This window comes from Patella vulgata, chromosome 3 (genome assembly GCF_932274485.2).
Source record: "Patella vulgata chromosome 3, xgPatVulg1.2, whole genome shotgun sequence".
Taxonomy (NCBI): Eukaryota; Metazoa; Mollusca; class Gastropoda; family Patellidae; genus Patella; species Patella vulgata.
Window position 1 is genome coordinate 41,286,410 of NC_065881.2, and position 19,436 is coordinate 41,305,845.

Consider the following 19,436-nt stretch of genomic DNA (forward strand, 5'->3'; position numbering starts at 1 on the left):
TACTCATAAAAAAGTTATTTAATTAATTCTTAATTCTTTGCGAGTAATGCTTTTGCAGATGATAGTAAAGTCATCGTTTGACTGAATATTGTAAGTTCATAGGCCTTCTATTAAATAAAATAAAGTACAATTGTTACTTCAAACAGGTTTTCTTCATTTCTAAATATTGTTTAAGTTTTACAAAAATTCAATTTTTGGCTGTAATCAACATTAAAGGAGGCAAGTCTCTAACTCAATATCATCCACAGTCTTCGACATTGCAAACACGGTCAATTTAAATCAACATTGATGTTGTTATCTTACCGTGAAAGGATGGGCTTCTGATATCCAATATTTAAGACAAAATTAAAATTGGCACACGAATCACATGCCAGAATGCTTTCGAGCACCATTTGTAATGAGCAACTCAATGAACGAGGCTAAACATACCCCACAAGAGAATACTACCGGAGTAGACTGGAATAATCAGACACCAAAGACTGCCATTCAATTTGGACCCTTCGTGTATTTCGCCGAACATAACTGACAGTCTTCAAATAACCAATCTGATTAAAACACAGATCCTATTTTGTTTCTTTCTTTTATAGTTTAAAAATTTCTTTTTACTTGTCTTTACTACACTAGGATCTGGAAAAGTTGTTATAACCCGCATTCTGGTTAATGTGATAGATTAGCCATTGAAACAGTCGTTCTTGGCGTGCGATGCACAGTACGTCTGTGGGTATCCTACTAGAAACATCAATTCTGATTGGTTAATCAAATGTCTGATGTTATAGGGTCAAAAGCCGCTCGTATGACCCCTGACACGACTCCCCACTAGAACTGGTCAGATCTTCATGCAGTAGAGGCCATCAAAAGTATAAAAAAAATGAAACAAAATATAGATCTGTATTTTAATCAGATTGTCAAATAACTTTCTAACTTTGTTCATATCCATATCAAATTATCATAATTAGATGCTTACCTCTTGCTAACATACATTTCCATCTTACCGAAAAATTTCTAAAAAGTGCTAACTGATTCACTCATAGCCTTGACAGATATTTGTTGTAACCGACAAAACCGTGACCTTTGATATGTGCAGTTTCAGTAAGTAATGCAGAGTCCCCCTATTATTGACATAAAACATGAAGTGGTTTAAAAACGTTTTAAACAGCTCTTGACTGCCACTCTTTGTTGGGTAATACATTTGAAAAAAAAAAAATATTTCATCAAAGTGGAAGGGTGTCTAAGCTTGTTGAGTGAACCAACTTGTCAATAAAATTAACTTCTTTTAAACATAAACATGCTTTCTATAACAAGATTTCAGGACCCAACATTTGCTAATACATGTTTACATTCATTTACATTTCAGAGCAAAATCAACTGTACACAACAAATAACAACAAATAAAACAAACATACGCCCACAGCAGCTAAATTGTCCGAGCAGTTGACAAGGGTTGTCTCATTCATTATTTTGATAGACTACTCTGTTTAAATAATGCATATAAATTCCATACAGATCAGATTATAACTTTGTCATTTGAGCATTCACAAGGTTTTACAAAGTGAAACAAGGGCCATAACTCTAGAAGAAATCAACGGAAATTGCTGAAATGAAATAGGCTTCTTCATCTCACTATGAATGTTTTGGAACATGAGTCAATAAGGAGTAGGATCCACAAGGACGTTGGCACTTTGTGTACTTTTTTCTGGTAAACTAAAATTGATGTAGATGTGTTAATTGCATTTACTTTTTCCGGGGCAAGCTTTATATTTTCTCACTAAAATTGTCTCCTGCGTATACTTATTAGAGGTCTCAAGGTGCCCTGAGACACAATCTCATGTGGTGACATACTAATTCAATCAAATGTTTTGAGATCTTGGCAAAAGCAGAAACATTTATGCTAAATATGGCATTTAGGAAAAAGGATATTAATGTTTCTATTTCTATTTCAAATCTATAAATAAAATGTTACCACTAGCCACAAACAAACATGTCACCCTATTGATAGTCTAATCCAATTACCAGGTAAACAGATTAAATAATGTCAACATGGCAGAACACATTATTAATTTGTTGAAACAGAACACAAACCATGCTTCATTAAAAGTCTATATGTAACCCATGTAAGTTAAGGTAAACTGAAGCTCTGCCTTTTGTGTTGACTTGTAACATTGTTCAATAATGATATGAGGGGCTAACCTAGTCATCTGAGCTCATACAAAAATAAGTGTACCAATCTCAGCGTTGCATCACAAACACTTAGTGTTCGAGACTCACTGATCCTGTGATCTGCACTAGTTCGAGCAAGGGGTTCTATCTTGTATTACACCGGTTGCGTGAACCACGCAGTTCCATCATGATTCTTTAAAAACCATCTGATTTATTCCCAAAGTCACAAAACATTTGTAGAATCAGTGAGACAAGATCGACTTATATTAAAAAAGCTTTCCAAGAAAAAGTCTTACAATTCAAATCATAACAAAAATATAAACAGTGGCCACCACAGCAGATACACTCCCTCCTGATAGGTGTCGTTAAACAAGTACTATTTGAATAAGCATTCACAAGCTTATTCTGGTGTATTCACTTGTTACATGTATATTTGTTGTATTGTATTAATGTTATTTTTGTAATTGTAAGCTGCTCCTCATGGGCATTTTTATGCAATAAATTTACTTACTTACTTACTTACAACTAAGTCATTGGTGATAATTGACAAATCTTGTTAAAATTAGAAAATGTTTGAGACCATCATGAATGAAAAGCTACATAGCAAGTTCCATTGGAAACAGATCAAAACTGTAGAGGCTGGTTACCTTTCATGTTAACTCCATGAATAATTGCTAAATCAGTCACTTTCAAATTTGAACTCATTTGAGATCTAATGGATATAAAGTCACATACCAAGATTCATCAAATTGTAGACTCCAATGTGTTCACATGCTATTTTGACATATTTTTACTATGTTGAAGATGACAACTCCATGAAAAATTGATGAAGCACATTATTAAAATTCAAACACGTCTGAGATCACATTGTTTTAAGATTACATATCAAGTTTTATGAATGTTGTTCAACAAAAATAAGTACCATATGAAAACGTGAAACCATGATACAAAACTGATGTTTTTTCACTAAAATCCCATGTGCAAGGAACTGAGGCAAACAGACTCCAAGTCAAACATTGAAAATGGTACTATTGATGAAAGATTTTATGCATCAAAATTTCTTGAATACCGTATTCATGTATACATGTATCAACTATATAAGACTTACCTTGAAAATTACAATTGCTTGGTGTCTATATATCTGAATCTACCAATGATAGCTGTAACTTGTTATAGAGTACACTTCAATATAGTAATCATCAATTCCAGAGTAATGCATCAATATAAGATAGTTAATGTAGAGTATATTTTAAAAAGGGTTTTAGAAGTATGATAGCAACCAGGCTCTTTCTTGTTTAAACATAATACTTCACCCAAGAGACTGGCGCAGTCTTTCTAGTAAACAAAAGATTATTGATCCTATTGATTTACGGCTGACAATTTTATAAAGAAAAAAATATATACATATATTTGTCTAGTCATCGATAATTAATAATAGTGCCTGGCAAAGTATAAAAGACCAAGAGAACTATAAGACAGATACTCAGCAGTTTTCTATAGTTATTTTCAAAACAGATCAATTTTACCCAAGAACTATACTAATGTCCAAAAGAAAGTATAGGCTACACTGTGCATTTCGTCCTACTTCAAACGAAGTCGTTTTTCCATTGTATGCGGTATTGGGGTACAATGTCCATTTGTTTTGCCGTTTATTTGCTAAGAAATATTGAGTTTGGATGCACGAGACATGTTCAGTGTATTTTCATCACATTTTTTTTGATTTAAACAAAACTTAGTCATATTTTTAGTGTGTATACTTTCTTTTGGACATTAGTATATTTCTTAATAAGTTAATTAAATTGTCTTAAAGGACCATTCACTCTTAATAAATTGTCTTAAAGGACCATTCACTCTTAATTTATTTTGAGAGAGAGAGAGAGAGAGAGTTGGGGTTTAACATCCACTCGACACAAACTAGGACATTTCGGGACTAACACATGGTTCAATTTTATTTCAATAATTCGCTTGCACGTAGGGGTCTTTAGCAGTGGGAAGAAACCAGAGGACCCAGAGGAAAACCCACGAGGTTAGACAGGTGACCCTACTCCTTGTCACTCAAGGACAGACCTTATTATATCACACACGTGCTAATCATTTGGCCATCCATCCAACCCCCCTTTAATTCACTGAAGCTCTATACAAAATAAATATCTATTCTGATAATTTAGTCTTCCCAAAAATCAATTTAAATCTAATATCAAAACTGCACTTCATTTTAAGCATTAACCTTTTTTTTCCCTATGGTTGGGACAAGGTATACACTTATATCATGCCATCTATTATACACTCGTAGGCCTATTGTATTTAATGCAGTGGAATACTATAAAATAGTTTTACAATTCTAGTGCGATTTATTTCATTAAAATCTTAAAAGCTACTTTTCTTTTGAGGCAATTTGGTTCCTTGCCAAATTGGTGATTGGGCTTACTGAGTGGTCTATGTGAGTCATGCTTATACGTCACAAAAAGTAGGGTGGCCTGCCCAACCTTGTGGGTCTTCTCCCACTACTAAAGATTTCTGTGTGATATTGATTTATTGAAATAAAAATATACCAATCTTAGTCTCAAAATTACATTCTGTCGTCTCTCTCTTCTTGCCAAAGCTGTAGCTGTTTAAATTGCACTCTATACAATATTCAAATAAACATACGTAAATCACCACAATGTTTGAAAAAAAGACTTCATCAAACTATTCAACCACCACAGAGTGTTCAGTGACTTGAAGTGGCCTCAGCATGTGACAATTAATCAGTCCTAAATCTTAATGTCAAATAAATAACCTCTCTTACTTCCTGGGTTAACCATTCTACATGCACATTAATATCCAAGTATAATTCAAATGCACCCTGAAGTATAATTTAAATGCACCCCGGAAAAAAAGCAATTTATTGAGAATGTTGTTTACCATTAAACTGCAGTTGATACAGCGTATATTGACAGATATTTGATTAGGGTAGATCTGAGAGTTGAAAGAGGCACTCTCACCAATTTGTAATTATACGTGCAAAAAAATGCATGTCATGGGATTCTGAATCAATAATTAACAGGCTGCAATAAGCCAATGATCGATTTTAACAAACTCTTATCTCTGTACATGTACATGTATATAAATCAATTAATAATATATATGTCACTTAAATGTTTAACAGTAGCAGTTATATGGGAGCATGTCATCCCCATACCAACCACTTGTAAACAAATGGAGAAAAAAAAAATCAGAGAAGCATAATCAAATGAGTAAAGCTTCTGAATAAACTATATAAAGATGATCAATGTGGTTTACAAAGTAAATCTCCTTTTGCCTATTTATTGATTTATTTCATAGATAGACAGGTTTAACGAATTGGAACAGATTTAATACTAGTAGTCTTGGTAAAATTCATAATTATCTGAGGCTACAGAAATGTTCACAAAGAATGCTGACTTTACTATTCGAATAGTCTAAATCAGTATTCAAACGCTATTCAATTATTCAAAATAATTACAACAATCAATATTTTGATAATTTTTGTTGCATTTTTGTATTTATGGAAATAGTACATCAAGATATTTTCCATATTTGTTTAATTATTTTTTAATTTTGTATGAATATTACTAATTTCAATTACAAGACAAACCAGCAGCTGCCAGGCAGGATCCACCCACATTTTGCAAGAGATGGATAGAGAACAAGCTAAAAATAAAAGCGATTTTCTGTACAATCAGGGGCCATAATCCAGGAAGTTAAGGTCCGATATGCGCAAATATCGACAGGAACCAAGATCGTTGGGTTATAATCTTACATTTCAAGTTTCATCAAAATCAGATAAAAAGTGTGACTTCTAGAGGGTCCACAAACTTAGTATTATAATCTTACATTTCAAGTTTCATCAAAGTCGGACTTCCAGAGGGTCCACAACCTTAGTTTTACTTACATTTCAAGTTTCATCAAAATCAGATAAAAAGTGCGACTTCTAGAGGGTCCACAAACTTAGTATTATAATCTTACATTTCAAGTTTCATCAAAGTCGGACTTCTAGGGGGTCCACAACCTTAGTATTACTTACTTTTAGACTATTTGTCTGCCATTTTGTCTGGCAATTTTGGTCTGATTTTTATGACGTTTTAACTCATCTTTCATTGATGAGTAACGGTGATATATTTAAACTTTTTTAAAACTGAATACAAATTTTGACTTTTAGTGGGTCCATAATCCAGAATATTGGATATGCACGATTATCGAAAGGAACCAAGATCTTTGTGATATAAACATAAATTTAAAGTTTCATCAAAATCGGATCAAAATTGTGGCCTCTAGAGGGTCCACAACCTTGACATACCATATATTTACACAAATTGCGTAAGAGGGACATCCATTTTGTCCGGCGTCAATTTTAGTCCGATTTTGACGAAATTCAAACTCAACCATCATTAGGGTGTAACGGTGATATATTCAAACATTTTTTTAAATCGGATAAAAATTGTGACCTCTAGAGGGGCCACAAGCAAAAAATGTGATTTTTCGTACAATCAAGGGCCATAATTTAGGCAGTTACGATCTGATATGCGTGAATATCGAAAGGAACCAATATCTTTGGGTTGTAAACTGTACATGTATTTCAAGTTTCATTAAAATCGGATCAAAATTGTGACCTCTAGCGGGTCGACAACCTTGATATACCATATATTTACACCATTTGCGTACGAGGGGTGGGCATTTTGTCCGGCAGCTTTGATCCAATTTTCACGAAATTCAAACTCAACCATCATTAGGGTGTACCAGTGATATACTAAAACGATTTTTTAAATCAGATAAAAATTGTTACCTCTAAAGAGACCACAAGCTAAAAACACTATTTTTCGTACAATCAAGGACCATAATTCAGGAAGTTACAATCCGATATGCACGAATATTGACAGGAACCAAGATCTTTGGGTTATAAACAGGTATTTCAAGTTTCATCAAAACTGAATCAAAATTGTGACCTTCAGAGGGTCCACAACCTTGATATACCAAATCTTTACATAATTTGCGTACAAGATGGCCATTATGTCTAACAGTTTTGGTCCGATTTTCACGAAATTCGAACTCAAACGTCATTACGGTAATATATTCAAACGTTTTTTTAAAATCTGATAATAAAAACGCGATTTTACATACAATCAGGGGCCATAATTCAGGAAGTTACAATCTGATACGCACAAATATCAAAAGGAAACAAGATTTTTGGGTTATGAACAAAATCAGATGAAATTGTGACCTCTAGGATGTCCAAAAGCTAAAAATGTGATTTTTCATACAATCAGGGGCCATAATCCATGAAGTTTTGATCCGATACATGCCAATATCGACAGAAACAAAGATCTTTTGGAGATAAACCTATATTTCAAGTTTCGTCAAAATCGGCTAAGAATTGTGATCTGTAGAATGTCCACAAACAAATTGTGGATGGACGGACAGGGGTGACGATAATATAGGTCCACATGAAAAAGTGGGCATATAAAAACAATCAACTTCCATTAGTTTTAATTAGCATTCAATAATAAATAACAAAAAATTGGTACAAACAATCTACAAAATCTTTTTGAATATGGTACTTATAGGAATCCTAGGCTATGGCCCAATCTAACCCAAATTAATTATTACACTATACAATAGTGAATACCATCATATAGGTACGAACAACCTAGAAAAACTTCAAATATTTGTAGGAACAAAGCTATGAACCAGTATCCAATAGTGGATATGAACAACCTAATCTAAACCACATTAATTATAACAGGGGTACAATATAAGTATTGAATAGCCCTGCTTTTGTCAGGAAGAATAAAATATCAATAAAACAATATAACTAATTACCAGGTGAATATTTATTGCTGTTATAAACCATTTAACAGGTTATTTCTTCAAATGACATAAACTGGGATGATTTGAGAATGTGATGATCAAAAAGTGTTTAAAGTACAAACATGCCCTTCATTTTGACACCTAATCTTCAAACAATTAAAGATACCTTTCAGTTATTCAATAACCTTCAATGAACTAATTGCTGAACTACAAGGCAGGAATTCTAATTATTTTCAATTACAATGTGTACATGTTCATGGGTCAGGTTATTCATAATATCTTACACATATCGTAATGGGGTTTCAACTCTTTGTAGTAAATTGATTAATACATAAATACCAAACAAAAAAACAATATCTAATACTGCACCTGTTATCACCTGTTTTATAAATATACCTACATTATATACATGTATCTAATATATCACACTTTAATATTCATAGGATGCCCCCCCCCCCATCTTCATAAGCCCTGTCGAAGCATAACAGTAGGACGTTAAACCCCAATTCATTTCATTTCATAAGGGGCCCTCAGTGGCTCAGTGAGTAAGAAGTTGGGTCGCTAACCTGGAGGTCCCATGTTCGATCCTGATGTTGGCTGAGAAAGTTCATCAATACTTTCCTGCGTGGTTCCCCCTTGTCAGTGGTGCAGGACAGAGGGTCTGGCAAGGGACAACATATAGTCATCCAAATTGGACAAAAATCTGAGGTCCTGTATAGCATTAGCATGCACGTAAAAGAACCCTTGACAGTTGATATTCGAGTAGCGCTGTTTCCTGGGCACACTGTATGGCATATGCCTGTCTTCATTAGCATGCCAGTGCAAAACAATAGGACTTTAAAAACCATTTCTATCTTATTGCTTTCTATTAATATTCATAGATGTAACCTCATACACAGACTACTAAATTATAGCATCTTCACATTAACTTTTAACCTATTTTGTGAATTACAATGTCTGTGTTTTTGTCTTGTATATGTGTTTAACCTATTTTGTGAATTACAATGTCTGTGTTTTTGTCTTGTATATGTGTTTATATTCTAAGTTTATATTTAATTGCTATGTGTGGTATGGTCCCCCTATACTTCCTATTATTGCCTTAGTAAGTTCATGCAGGTAAGATTTCAAATACCAAATACAGCTTTAAAAAAACTGGGCAGGTTAGTAAAATCTCACCACAACTTAATTTCAACACAACTCATTGAAGATCGAACTGTGTGACCAGTTCAGAGATAATACCTGTATATCAAATCTAATATACATATTATACTTATATAGATCAATACAAGGTCAAACAGGATATATTATAATACCTAGAACCTATTTCAAAGACATATGATATTATTCCCTCATAAAAATAGTTTTAATATGATCTTATATACATAATCTGTTTATAGTGTGTCATATGGCACTCAGATTTACAATCAATGAACAGAAGATATTTAGGTCTTAAACAAATTAAACTGGTCAAATTCTTTTCTATATCTTTCATATGCAAAATATTGCTGGTCTATTTGTTGATTTGATTGTGGGAGACTATTGGTGAAATTTTTGAAAACGATACTATCCAAATACAATAATAAATTTTAGCTATCTGGCATCAGATGGTCTTTTAAAAATGAGCATACCCTGCCTGGTGCATGACATCTGTCTGAACTTATTCAAATCATTTCGTTCATTTAAATCTTCTCTGATATCTGGCATCAGGTGGTCTTAAAAGAATAAGCATACCCTGCCTGATGCATTATATCAGACTGAACTTATTCAAATCATTTCGTTCACTTAAATCTTCTCTGCCAATCATTTTAACCATATATTATAAGTAAAACTTACCTTCTTCTAAATCCAAAAAGCAGACGTTACCACTCTGGTCAAAAGCAACTGTTTCTGGTGTGATGCATAATGATTGAAACATATCTTGAGAATTTCTCACATATTCTAAAGTCAAACAACATTCCCGACACAGAGCCCATAGCTCCTCCTCGTTCAAATAAGCATCTCGCAGCGACAAGATTTCTGACAGTGTTACTGTCTCGTCTCCTTCATATAACACATCCATGTTGCAGGTGTTAGCGGCAAGTTTCATTAACCTGTGGTTAAACGCCTGTCGTTTACTCTTGCCAAACTGGTATCCATTTTGACTTGTGTACCACCTAACACGTCTGTAAGAAATAGTTGGATTAAATCATTAACTTAGATTTAGTGTGTAAATATACTAATGGACCTGACTAATACAATGTGTCAATATATAGTTATAGTGTAGCACCATTACACCAAAACTTTCCTTTATATAACTATCCTTCATTTTAATTTATCTTTAAACTTCTACCATGTTGCACCAATCTTAACACAACTATTATTAAGTGTTTCTCAAGGGTTTGTCATTTTGAGAGAATAAGTTAAAGCAATTCACTAAAAAGGAAATTAAAATATTATAGGAAACAAATTTAACTCCAAAAGGGTTTTCAAGGTAATTCTTTTTTCCTTATAATAGAATAATTTAAAACGGGGTACAAAAAAAACGATGTACAGTAAATCAATCTTCCAGTTTTTCAGTAAACAGGTAATCCTTTAAGCGAATAGTGACATCGAAAAGTAGAAAAAAAAACAAAAACACTTCGCTAAGTCAACATCCCCTAAAATGAGTAGTGGTATGAGTTGTTGAGATGATTGAACATTGGTCACATTAACACTGTTGAAAAGCCCCCAGTAAAAATACCTCTCTACGTTACATTTTAATGCTTTGTTATTTGAAGTCTTATATAGACAGTTAAAATTTTCAGGAATTGTAGATCTAAATCAGTCCACCACACTTTGTCAAACAATATGGAATTAGCAGAAAATTGATCCACACAATTAGATATCAAATTACTGACATGTTATTACTTCGTTCAAATCCAGACTTAAACTTATAATTAAGTTTATGTTTATTCTCTATTGATGATGTCTATCTTATCTGGAGTTCTGGAATGAGCAAGCATTCATTTCCTGGACATAAATGATAGGAAAGGTGTTTACATGTTTAAACATACATTATGCAAGAACTAAATCTGCCAATTCAAGGTCTTTCTTTAGGCCTGAAATGTTATCTAAATTATTAATTAACTTATCCAGACCATAATCAACTCTCGATGTCATCGCTAGCCTGCGATGTTTATTGGATTAGGTTCTGATTTGCTGTTCGACTTCCATTCATGATTTAATCATGAAATGGATAATCGAGACTATGTTTTTTATCGTACCGACTTTAGTAATGATGATCGAGGCTAGGCCGAAAATTCAATCGCTAAAATTACGGTTCAGAGTGGATCAATTTGACTGAAATTTTCAGCAAATTCCCTTTACATTATCTAGTTTTCAACTATTGTAGTGAGAACTGCTAGCTGTTTAACTAATCTCCCATAATGTATCTTTAAGTTTAAGGTCTTGTCAGAACAATACTTCAGTCATGGTCTGACTGACATATGGTTAATTTTTCTATGGTCACATGTGCGCTAGGGAGGAAAATTTTGCCAGGATAGCATTGTCATGTTAAAGGACCTTTTTGCTTCAGGTTTCAGTCAAATGATAAATTGAATTGATCAGACAAGCTATTCCGATTTGTTTAGTAGAACTGAAAGAAATCTGTCCATTGACTACTTACAGTTTAGTTTCTTCACAAATTAATTCTTATTCCATATTGGTTTAATCTATGCATGTAAATATTTTAATGCACAAACAAATGAACACATCATTTTCAATCAAATCCATACCATGCATTTTGGGCCAAAATCAAAGAGGTCCTGCCCTTTCAACATTATAGTTTACAATGTCAACAACAAAAATTCTTGATAATTCATAAAACCAGTCTTCTCTGGTAAAATCCAAACTGGTCAACTTAAACACCATAGATCACCATTTATTATAATTATTACATAAAATCTAGCTGTCAATGATAATAATAGCCATTGTCCAGATTAACATCAAAGACATTCTAATTTCCAAATAAAGACATCACCAGACTATGTTATGACAGGTCATAAGTCTCTTAAAACTGACCAGGTCAACATGTCTGTTTAGTCTAAAACTGACCACAGAGGAGTGATCAACAATCATAATTGAAGTGAAGACTGACCAGTGTTAAATCTTCCTTCTTGATCTCTTTAAACTTGATTAAACAGTTTACACATTGTAGTCTAATCTCTATTAATGACAAGCCTGCACTAACCTGTTTTGCACACATATGTCAGGTAAATAATGTATGACCTTTGTTTTTTTCTTGGCTATTTAAGACTGGTTCTTAAATGATTGCTAGAGTACAGAGTAATTAGTTTTCATAAAACAGAAAACAGCATCCTTGTAAGAATTTCTTTTTCTTTTTTTTAAATTTTTTTATTAAGGTTTAAAATCAAAAAGGATTTTCTTTTTTTAATAAATGTAATAGATTTTGAAAAAGAAGTAGAAAAAAAATTACAAGCCAACAGTGAGGCTTATGTCCCCCGCCGAAATCCCAAAATAAATAGATGACACATAGTAATTAATCGCACATTTATTTTTTTCAAAAGTATCAAGCAATCAAACTTATTATCAACTATATACTAAGTTTCATCACTCTCTATCAGATAGAATCAAAGTTATCTTGTCCCAAAGCATCGACCAATGAAATTGCTTAGCTTTAGCTCGAAATGTTAATCATTGAACTCAGTTAAGACATTCACCTAATAAACATCTACATCAAGTTTAAACATTCTACCTCAATTAAAAGCAGACCAATGAAATTGTTAATTGCTCCTTAGCCTAAGCAGAAATTCTCATCATATATCGAACTTAGTCAAGGTAATGATATGATGAATCTATACTCAAGAGTTTCATCACTCTCACTTAATTACAGCCAAAGTTATCGTACCCCAAACCATCAACCAATCAGATTGCTTAGCTCTGCTTGCAGTAAGCAGACGATGTTTGTCATCGAACTCTATCAAGGTATTCACGTAATGAACACTTACGCCAAGCGTGAACATTCTAGCCATAGGCGTACGGGGAAATTTTTGACTGGGGGGGGGGGGGGGGGGGCGGTGGTGGTTGGTGCCCAAAAAATGTAGTTAGGTTCTTAGTATGTTACATAATAATAATCAATTCGCTGTTAAATTGGACACATTCAAGAAGACAATATTTTTTTTATACAACTTTTACAAAGTACAATTGTGTGCCCAAATTTTCCCAGCATTTGGTGCCCAAAATGGGGGGGCTATGATTCTAGCTCAATTAGAATGAGAGTTATTGTGTTCCAAAGTCTAGACCAATCAAACTGTTTATTGCTCTGCTTACCCTGAGCAGAAAATGCTCATTATCGGACTTAGTGAAGGTATTGATGTAATAAAACCATACACCAAGTGTCCTCACTCTCACTTAATCAGAACTAAAGTTATCATGTCCACAAGCATCAACCAATTAAATTGCTTTCTCTGCTTACCCTAAGCAGAAAATGCTCATCTTCGACCTCCATCAAGGCATTGACCTAATTAACAACTACACCAAGTTTGAACATTCTACCTCAATTAGAAAGAGAGTTATTGAGTTCCAAAGTCTCGGCCAATCAAATTTCTTATCGCTCTGCTTACCCCGAGCAGAGAATGCTCATTATCGACCTTAGTCAAGGTATTGATGTAATGAAACTATACACCAAGTTTTATCACTCACTTAATTAGAACTAAAGTTATCGTGTCCCAAAGCATCAACCAATCAAATTGCTCATCTCTGATTACCCTAAGCAGAAAATGGTCATCATCGAACTCCATCAAGGCATTGACCTAATAAACAGCTACACCAACATTAGAAGAAGAGTTATTGTGTCCCAAAAAGTGTGACGGACGGACGGACGGACAACACAAGACAGACAGACAGACGAACCCATTTTAATAGACAAGAAAATTATAAAAATACCGTCCCTAGAAAATTCTTAAGACCATTCTTACGAAAGCCCAAGTCAAGTATAAGTCTAAGCACATTGTGACTGGTAATGTTTACCATAAACTGAGACTACGATGCTCTTTAACGTCATAAAAACAACTTTGGTATGCGAATTACGTCGTAAATTTGTCGTCTGCTTCATTGACGTCATATATAATATGGTTCATTTCGATGCATTTGACATGTCCCCTATTCACATATAAAATGTGCCACAAGATAAAAAATGCAGACACATACAAACTAACTGAATAATTGTGAGAGCACCTGATCTCAAAGTAGCCTGTGTGTTTGTAGCCTATTGTTTACTAATTGGCAAATAAATAAAATGGTTTCAGGGTAGGCCTAGAAGCGAAATTTTCTATAGCATTCTTAATTTGAAATTTGGATTTTCACTGTCTTGTAATTGTCTCTTTGGTGTCGGAAATGCCGTTGAATAATTCTACAGTCAGCCATCTTTTCGAAGCAGAAACAGACTTAAGGTTGGTAAGCAAGCCGTATACCTTGCTTTGGACTTGTGCTTAGATTGGCTATGTTTAAGAACGAAGTTGTGCTTACGTTTTTTCTTGGAACGCATAATAACGTTCTTGTGCTTACAATGAAGTCTACTTAAAATCTAAGCACAAGAACGTTCTTAAGAATTTTCTGGGAACACAAAAAAAAGGTAAGTTTACTTAAAAGCAAAGTCTACTCAAATCTAAGCACAAGAACGTGCTTAAGAATTTTCTAGGAATCGGGCCCAGGTTGACCCGAATTCCAAACAACCAATCAATCGTCGCGGGGTTGGGGGTCTCTCCCTCCCGGAGAAAATTTTGAAAATTTAAGCACCGTAAATGTGTTTTCTGCTATTCTAGCCCATGTAAGCAACTCCAAAAGTATCCAATAATCGATGCCCGAAAAATGTTGCACAAAGTAGAGTGGCTCCAGACAAAATGTTTTAATCCATAGTGAACTCAGTACAAATTCGTGGTATTCAATTAAAAGAAAAGTAAAATTAGTGTTTTATTAGGGCTCGATGACAGTTAGGGAAGCAAAACTAGAAATGCCCGAAAAAATTTCAGGTTTACAGACACACCGGTTTTCTTCGAGAGGCGAAGAAACGGCCGCAAACGCGATTAACTGCTATTCCAGCCCGTAAAATTAGTGTTTTATTAGATTTCGAGCACTTTATTTTGCCAAGTAGATGAAATAATTTTTTTTTTTCCCGTTTACCCGTCTGGCCGAAAAGTCAGCTTGCCCGAAAGTTAGGGGGGCAGCTGCCCCCCCTCTCCCCCTGGGTCGTACGCCTGTGTGCGCGAATATATGGGATCTGATATGGGATATAAACATGCATCTAAATTGCATCAAAATTGTGACCTCTAGAGGGTCCACAAGCTTGATATACCAGATGTTTACACTATTTGCGTACAAGGGGCAGCCATTTTGTCCAGCAGTTTTGGTCTGATTTTCAAAAAATTCGAACTCAACCATAATTACAGTGTAACAGTGATATATTCGAAAGGTTTTTTACATTGGATAATAATTGTGACCTCTAGAGGGACCACAAGCTAAAAACAGGATTTTTCATACAATCAGTGGCCATAATTCTGGAAGTTATGATCCGATATGCGCTAATATCGAAAGGAACCAAGATCTTTGGATTATAAACAAGCATTTCAAGTTTCATCTAAATCGGGTGAAAATTGTGACCTCTAGCGTGTCCACAAACTAAAAACGTGATTTCTTGTACAATCAGGGGCCATAATCCATGAAGTTATGGTCAGATACATGCCAGTATCAAAAAGAACCAAGATCTATGGGAGATAGACCTATATATATTTTAAATTTCGTCAAAATCAGATAAAAATTGTGACCTGTAGCGTGTCCACAAACAAATTGTGGACAGACGTGTGGACAGACGTATTGACAGGGGCGACGGCATGATACGTCCACATGAAAATGTATAAAAATATTAATATAGGAAGTGCCATGTCTTATATTGAAGCTTTTTAAATTTAAACAAAATCTAATTTTTTTATAAATATTCATTTTTGACAAAGGTCCTGCACATACAGAACTAAAGAATTTACTGTTTCTAAGATCATTAATACAATGGAATGTTGTCATCCAAAATAAAAAAAATCAAATGTGTAGCCATACATTATATGTCCTTATTGGTTTAAACATTATTTTAAGTACAACATGAGTATATACAATACTGATATAATGGATTTAAAAACAAACCGAATCTTATATTCATCTCCGTGTCCTTATTATAAAGTACAAACAGGTACAGCAAGTTTTAAATTCTACGCATTTTATAAATTTAAAAAAAAATGATCTCTTCTTTTATAACTAATAAATTAAACAAAGATACTTCATCTAATTACTACTTAAATAAAATTGGGGGTTAGTGTTTTATTACATCCCACATATGTCAGCGAGTGTCACCTTGCACGGACGCCGGTTCTGGGATAAAAAAATAACTTGCGAATAAAAATAAACCCTTACACATTGTTACATTTCTGATATAATATAAAATCAATATATCACGTTTGTATTAGTATATTCCCTCAATACACAATACCTACTGCTTCGTCGTTGCGACAGTTAACGGTATATATTTAGCGCACACTGACGGCACATCAAATGCACGGGGAATACACAATAGATATTGACTGAACACGATTATATAAAAACTTCAGACGCATAAACCCACAACGGTTATAAATGAATAAGAAGAACTATGGATATAAATTTTTTACCTTTTTCATTCTGAGAATTCCGTTGTAGAACGCCAATAAAAAAATGTTCTCACTGAACATTCGGTCCCCAAGTACAGTATCTTTGATTGTATGAACGTATGATATACACTGACTTGGTGACAATAAACACTCCTACGGACAATTGCCTGAAATGACTATGACTAGTTCATCCAGTCGTGTACAGACAGATAATCCACCAAAGGAGATCTTTAATCTTAATGCTGGGTATATAATTGTCGTTCTGTCAGTTTTGTTGCACGTGTGTCTTGATGACCGAGAATAATTGATTTGGGCTGTATTTTTCAGAGATCAATGTAAGAGACATGATATCGATATACATATATTTTTTCAGAGCCGCTGAGACTAATTTTAATTCTATTACTTCAATGTCAAGTCTCGCAATATTCTGCGATCGCAATGCCATTCTTATATTACGAAATGTCTCCAGAAACACGAAATTAATAAAACACAAAACAAAAGAACTGTGCTAAAAAAAAAAAAAAAGAATAAAAATTTCAAGAACAAAAACGTTTTCCATTTAGGTTCTAATGGCGATTACAGAAGAAGAAGAAGAGAAGAAGAATTGTTTTATTAATGTGTCACACATTGTACAATAGCAATAAAAACACAATTTGAGAAAAAACAAAAATTATAAGTGTACAATGTCCGGCCTTTAAGGCCTACGAGACACAACAAGCATGATTTTAATCATCTACATTCGAAGATAAAAAAAATAAATACATGTAGTAACAAAGATAAAAATAAAATGAAAATTTGAATCGTAACAATAACATTTTCCTATTACATGTTCTTTAGTATTTTAGCAATCACGATATTACACTTGACGAAATATCCAGTTTCTTGTGTTATCTTAAAGGACAATATTGGTGCCAGTCATTATCACATATGTGAAAGAACTGGTTAAACACATTCCAAATATAGTTTTAACACAGCTGAGATCATTGCTACGATAGCTGAGTAATACAGGTTTAGTGAATCGGAAGTGACGAACGCCAAAGGAAAACACGAGTCCTCTCTCTATATAACTGACTGATGTGACGAGTGATAACCGATATACGGCCGAATTTCTGCTCACTAATAATTCCTTCGAAAACCAAAAGTTGTTGTGTGAGATTGTGAGACGATATCTGACAATTCATAAAAAGAATTGACTGCCACTAGATAAGTGAACACGAAAGAAAAACAGAAAAAGTCCGTACATTACCATGTTTTTATAAGGTATAGAATGAATATAAACAAGGGAATGTACGGACTATTTATATTTTTCTCGTGTTCTCTTATCTAATGACATTCAATCACTTTATTGAATTGTCAGGTATCCTCTTACAGTCCCATATAACAACTTTTGGTCTTCGAAGGAATTATTAGTGAGCAGAAATTCGGCCCTGTATCTGTTATCACTCGTCACATCAGTCAGTTATATAGAGAGATGACTCGTGTTTTCCTTTGGCGTTCGTCACTTCCGATTCAGGAAACTTGTATTACTCAGCTATCGTAGCAATGATCTCTGTGTTAAAATTATATTTGGAATGTGTTTAACCAGCTCTATCACATATGTGATAATGACTGGCGCCAATATTGTCCTTTAACAAATAAATGCAATTTGACAATGAACCCCTCCCACGTGTATGGCGCTATTGCGTGTCGCACATGCAGCTCAGTGGTTCTGTTGGGGCGATAAGTTCTTCATCTGTGAACATACTCTCAAAGCATGTCAACTGTCCATGACTATTTATCATATCACAACCTGCATAGGTATTTGCATTTCAATATCCCCTACTTTTAATTGAAGAGTATATTATAAGCCCTTTGTCATGCAAATCAAGGGACTTAAATCTGAAAACACTAGTTTTTTTAACATGAATTTTTCTCCCCATCTCCTACACTTAAAAAAAAAATAAAGGACAGTGGTAAAAATACCCCTTGTAAATTTCGGTTCAAATATGTATGCAAATCGGCATTTATACAAGGGACATTTTTGATTAAATTTTTGCAATGTGGGTAGAAATACTGAATAACTGATGTACCGGTAGTCATATATTGGGCCATTGACGGTAATAATAATAAAGATCGTCGAATCTATTTGTATTTTTTTAGAAGATTTGAAAAAACCAACAATTTTTTGTTGAAAGAAACCGGCCGACACCCACTGATGGTAATACTGTAAATCTATTTATAGTGTAGAAACCGATTTCACTGCCAACGTAGACCTATTATGTACTGAATTAAAAAGCCAGTCATCTTCTGCATAGTTAAAGATACATTAGAGCTGACCATTCTTGCTATAATAGCTCAAAAATAGATAATGTAAAATGAAAATATTGAACATTTCATTCAAATTACTCCATTCTGAGCCATGTTTTGACAAGATGTGTGCATTGTGGTAATTAAGATATTTTAATCTTACTATATTTCATGGGTAATTTCTTGAGGAATCGAATCCAGTATAACAGCTTTATTTACTTCAACTAACAGAATGCAGAACACATTGGTACTCAAATTGTAGACCACGTTTTAAAATTCCTTCAATAACATACAGTTAGAAAGCTGTAAAAGCCCTAACGTAAACAGAGAGATTTAAGTTAAATGAAAAACAACCTATATATAACCCTACAAAGTTTTGAAAGATGGCATCGAAGATCCTGTCCAACGAGCTTTTAAAAGTTTCAAAATTTCGACACGTTTGAAATCTCCGACCCGAAAAGTCTGAAATTATACAGGGCTCCAATTTACTTCAACAGG

At 33.9% G+C, this 19,436-nt stretch overlaps 1 protein-coding gene across 2 annotated transcripts in view; it reads right to left on the reverse strand.

Annotated features, from left to right (window-relative positions):
- Window positions 1-11,708, reverse strand: part of LOC126814532 (uncharacterized) — a 38,713-nt gene extending 27,005 nt beyond the window's left edge. For both annotated transcript variants that reach the window (XM_050539734.2, XM_050539732.2), the window contains exons 1-2: window positions 11,627-11,708; window positions 9,817-10,145 (exon numbers count right to left, since the gene is read on the reverse strand). In XM_050539734.2, coding sequence (XP_050395691.2) covers window positions 9,817-10,069 — 253 coding nt within the window. In that variant the 5' untranslated portion in view covers window positions 10,070-10,145; window positions 11,627-11,708. The remainder of the gene's footprint in view (window positions 1-9,816; window positions 10,146-11,626) is intronic.
- Window positions 11,709-19,436: the final 7,728 nt, after the last annotated feature.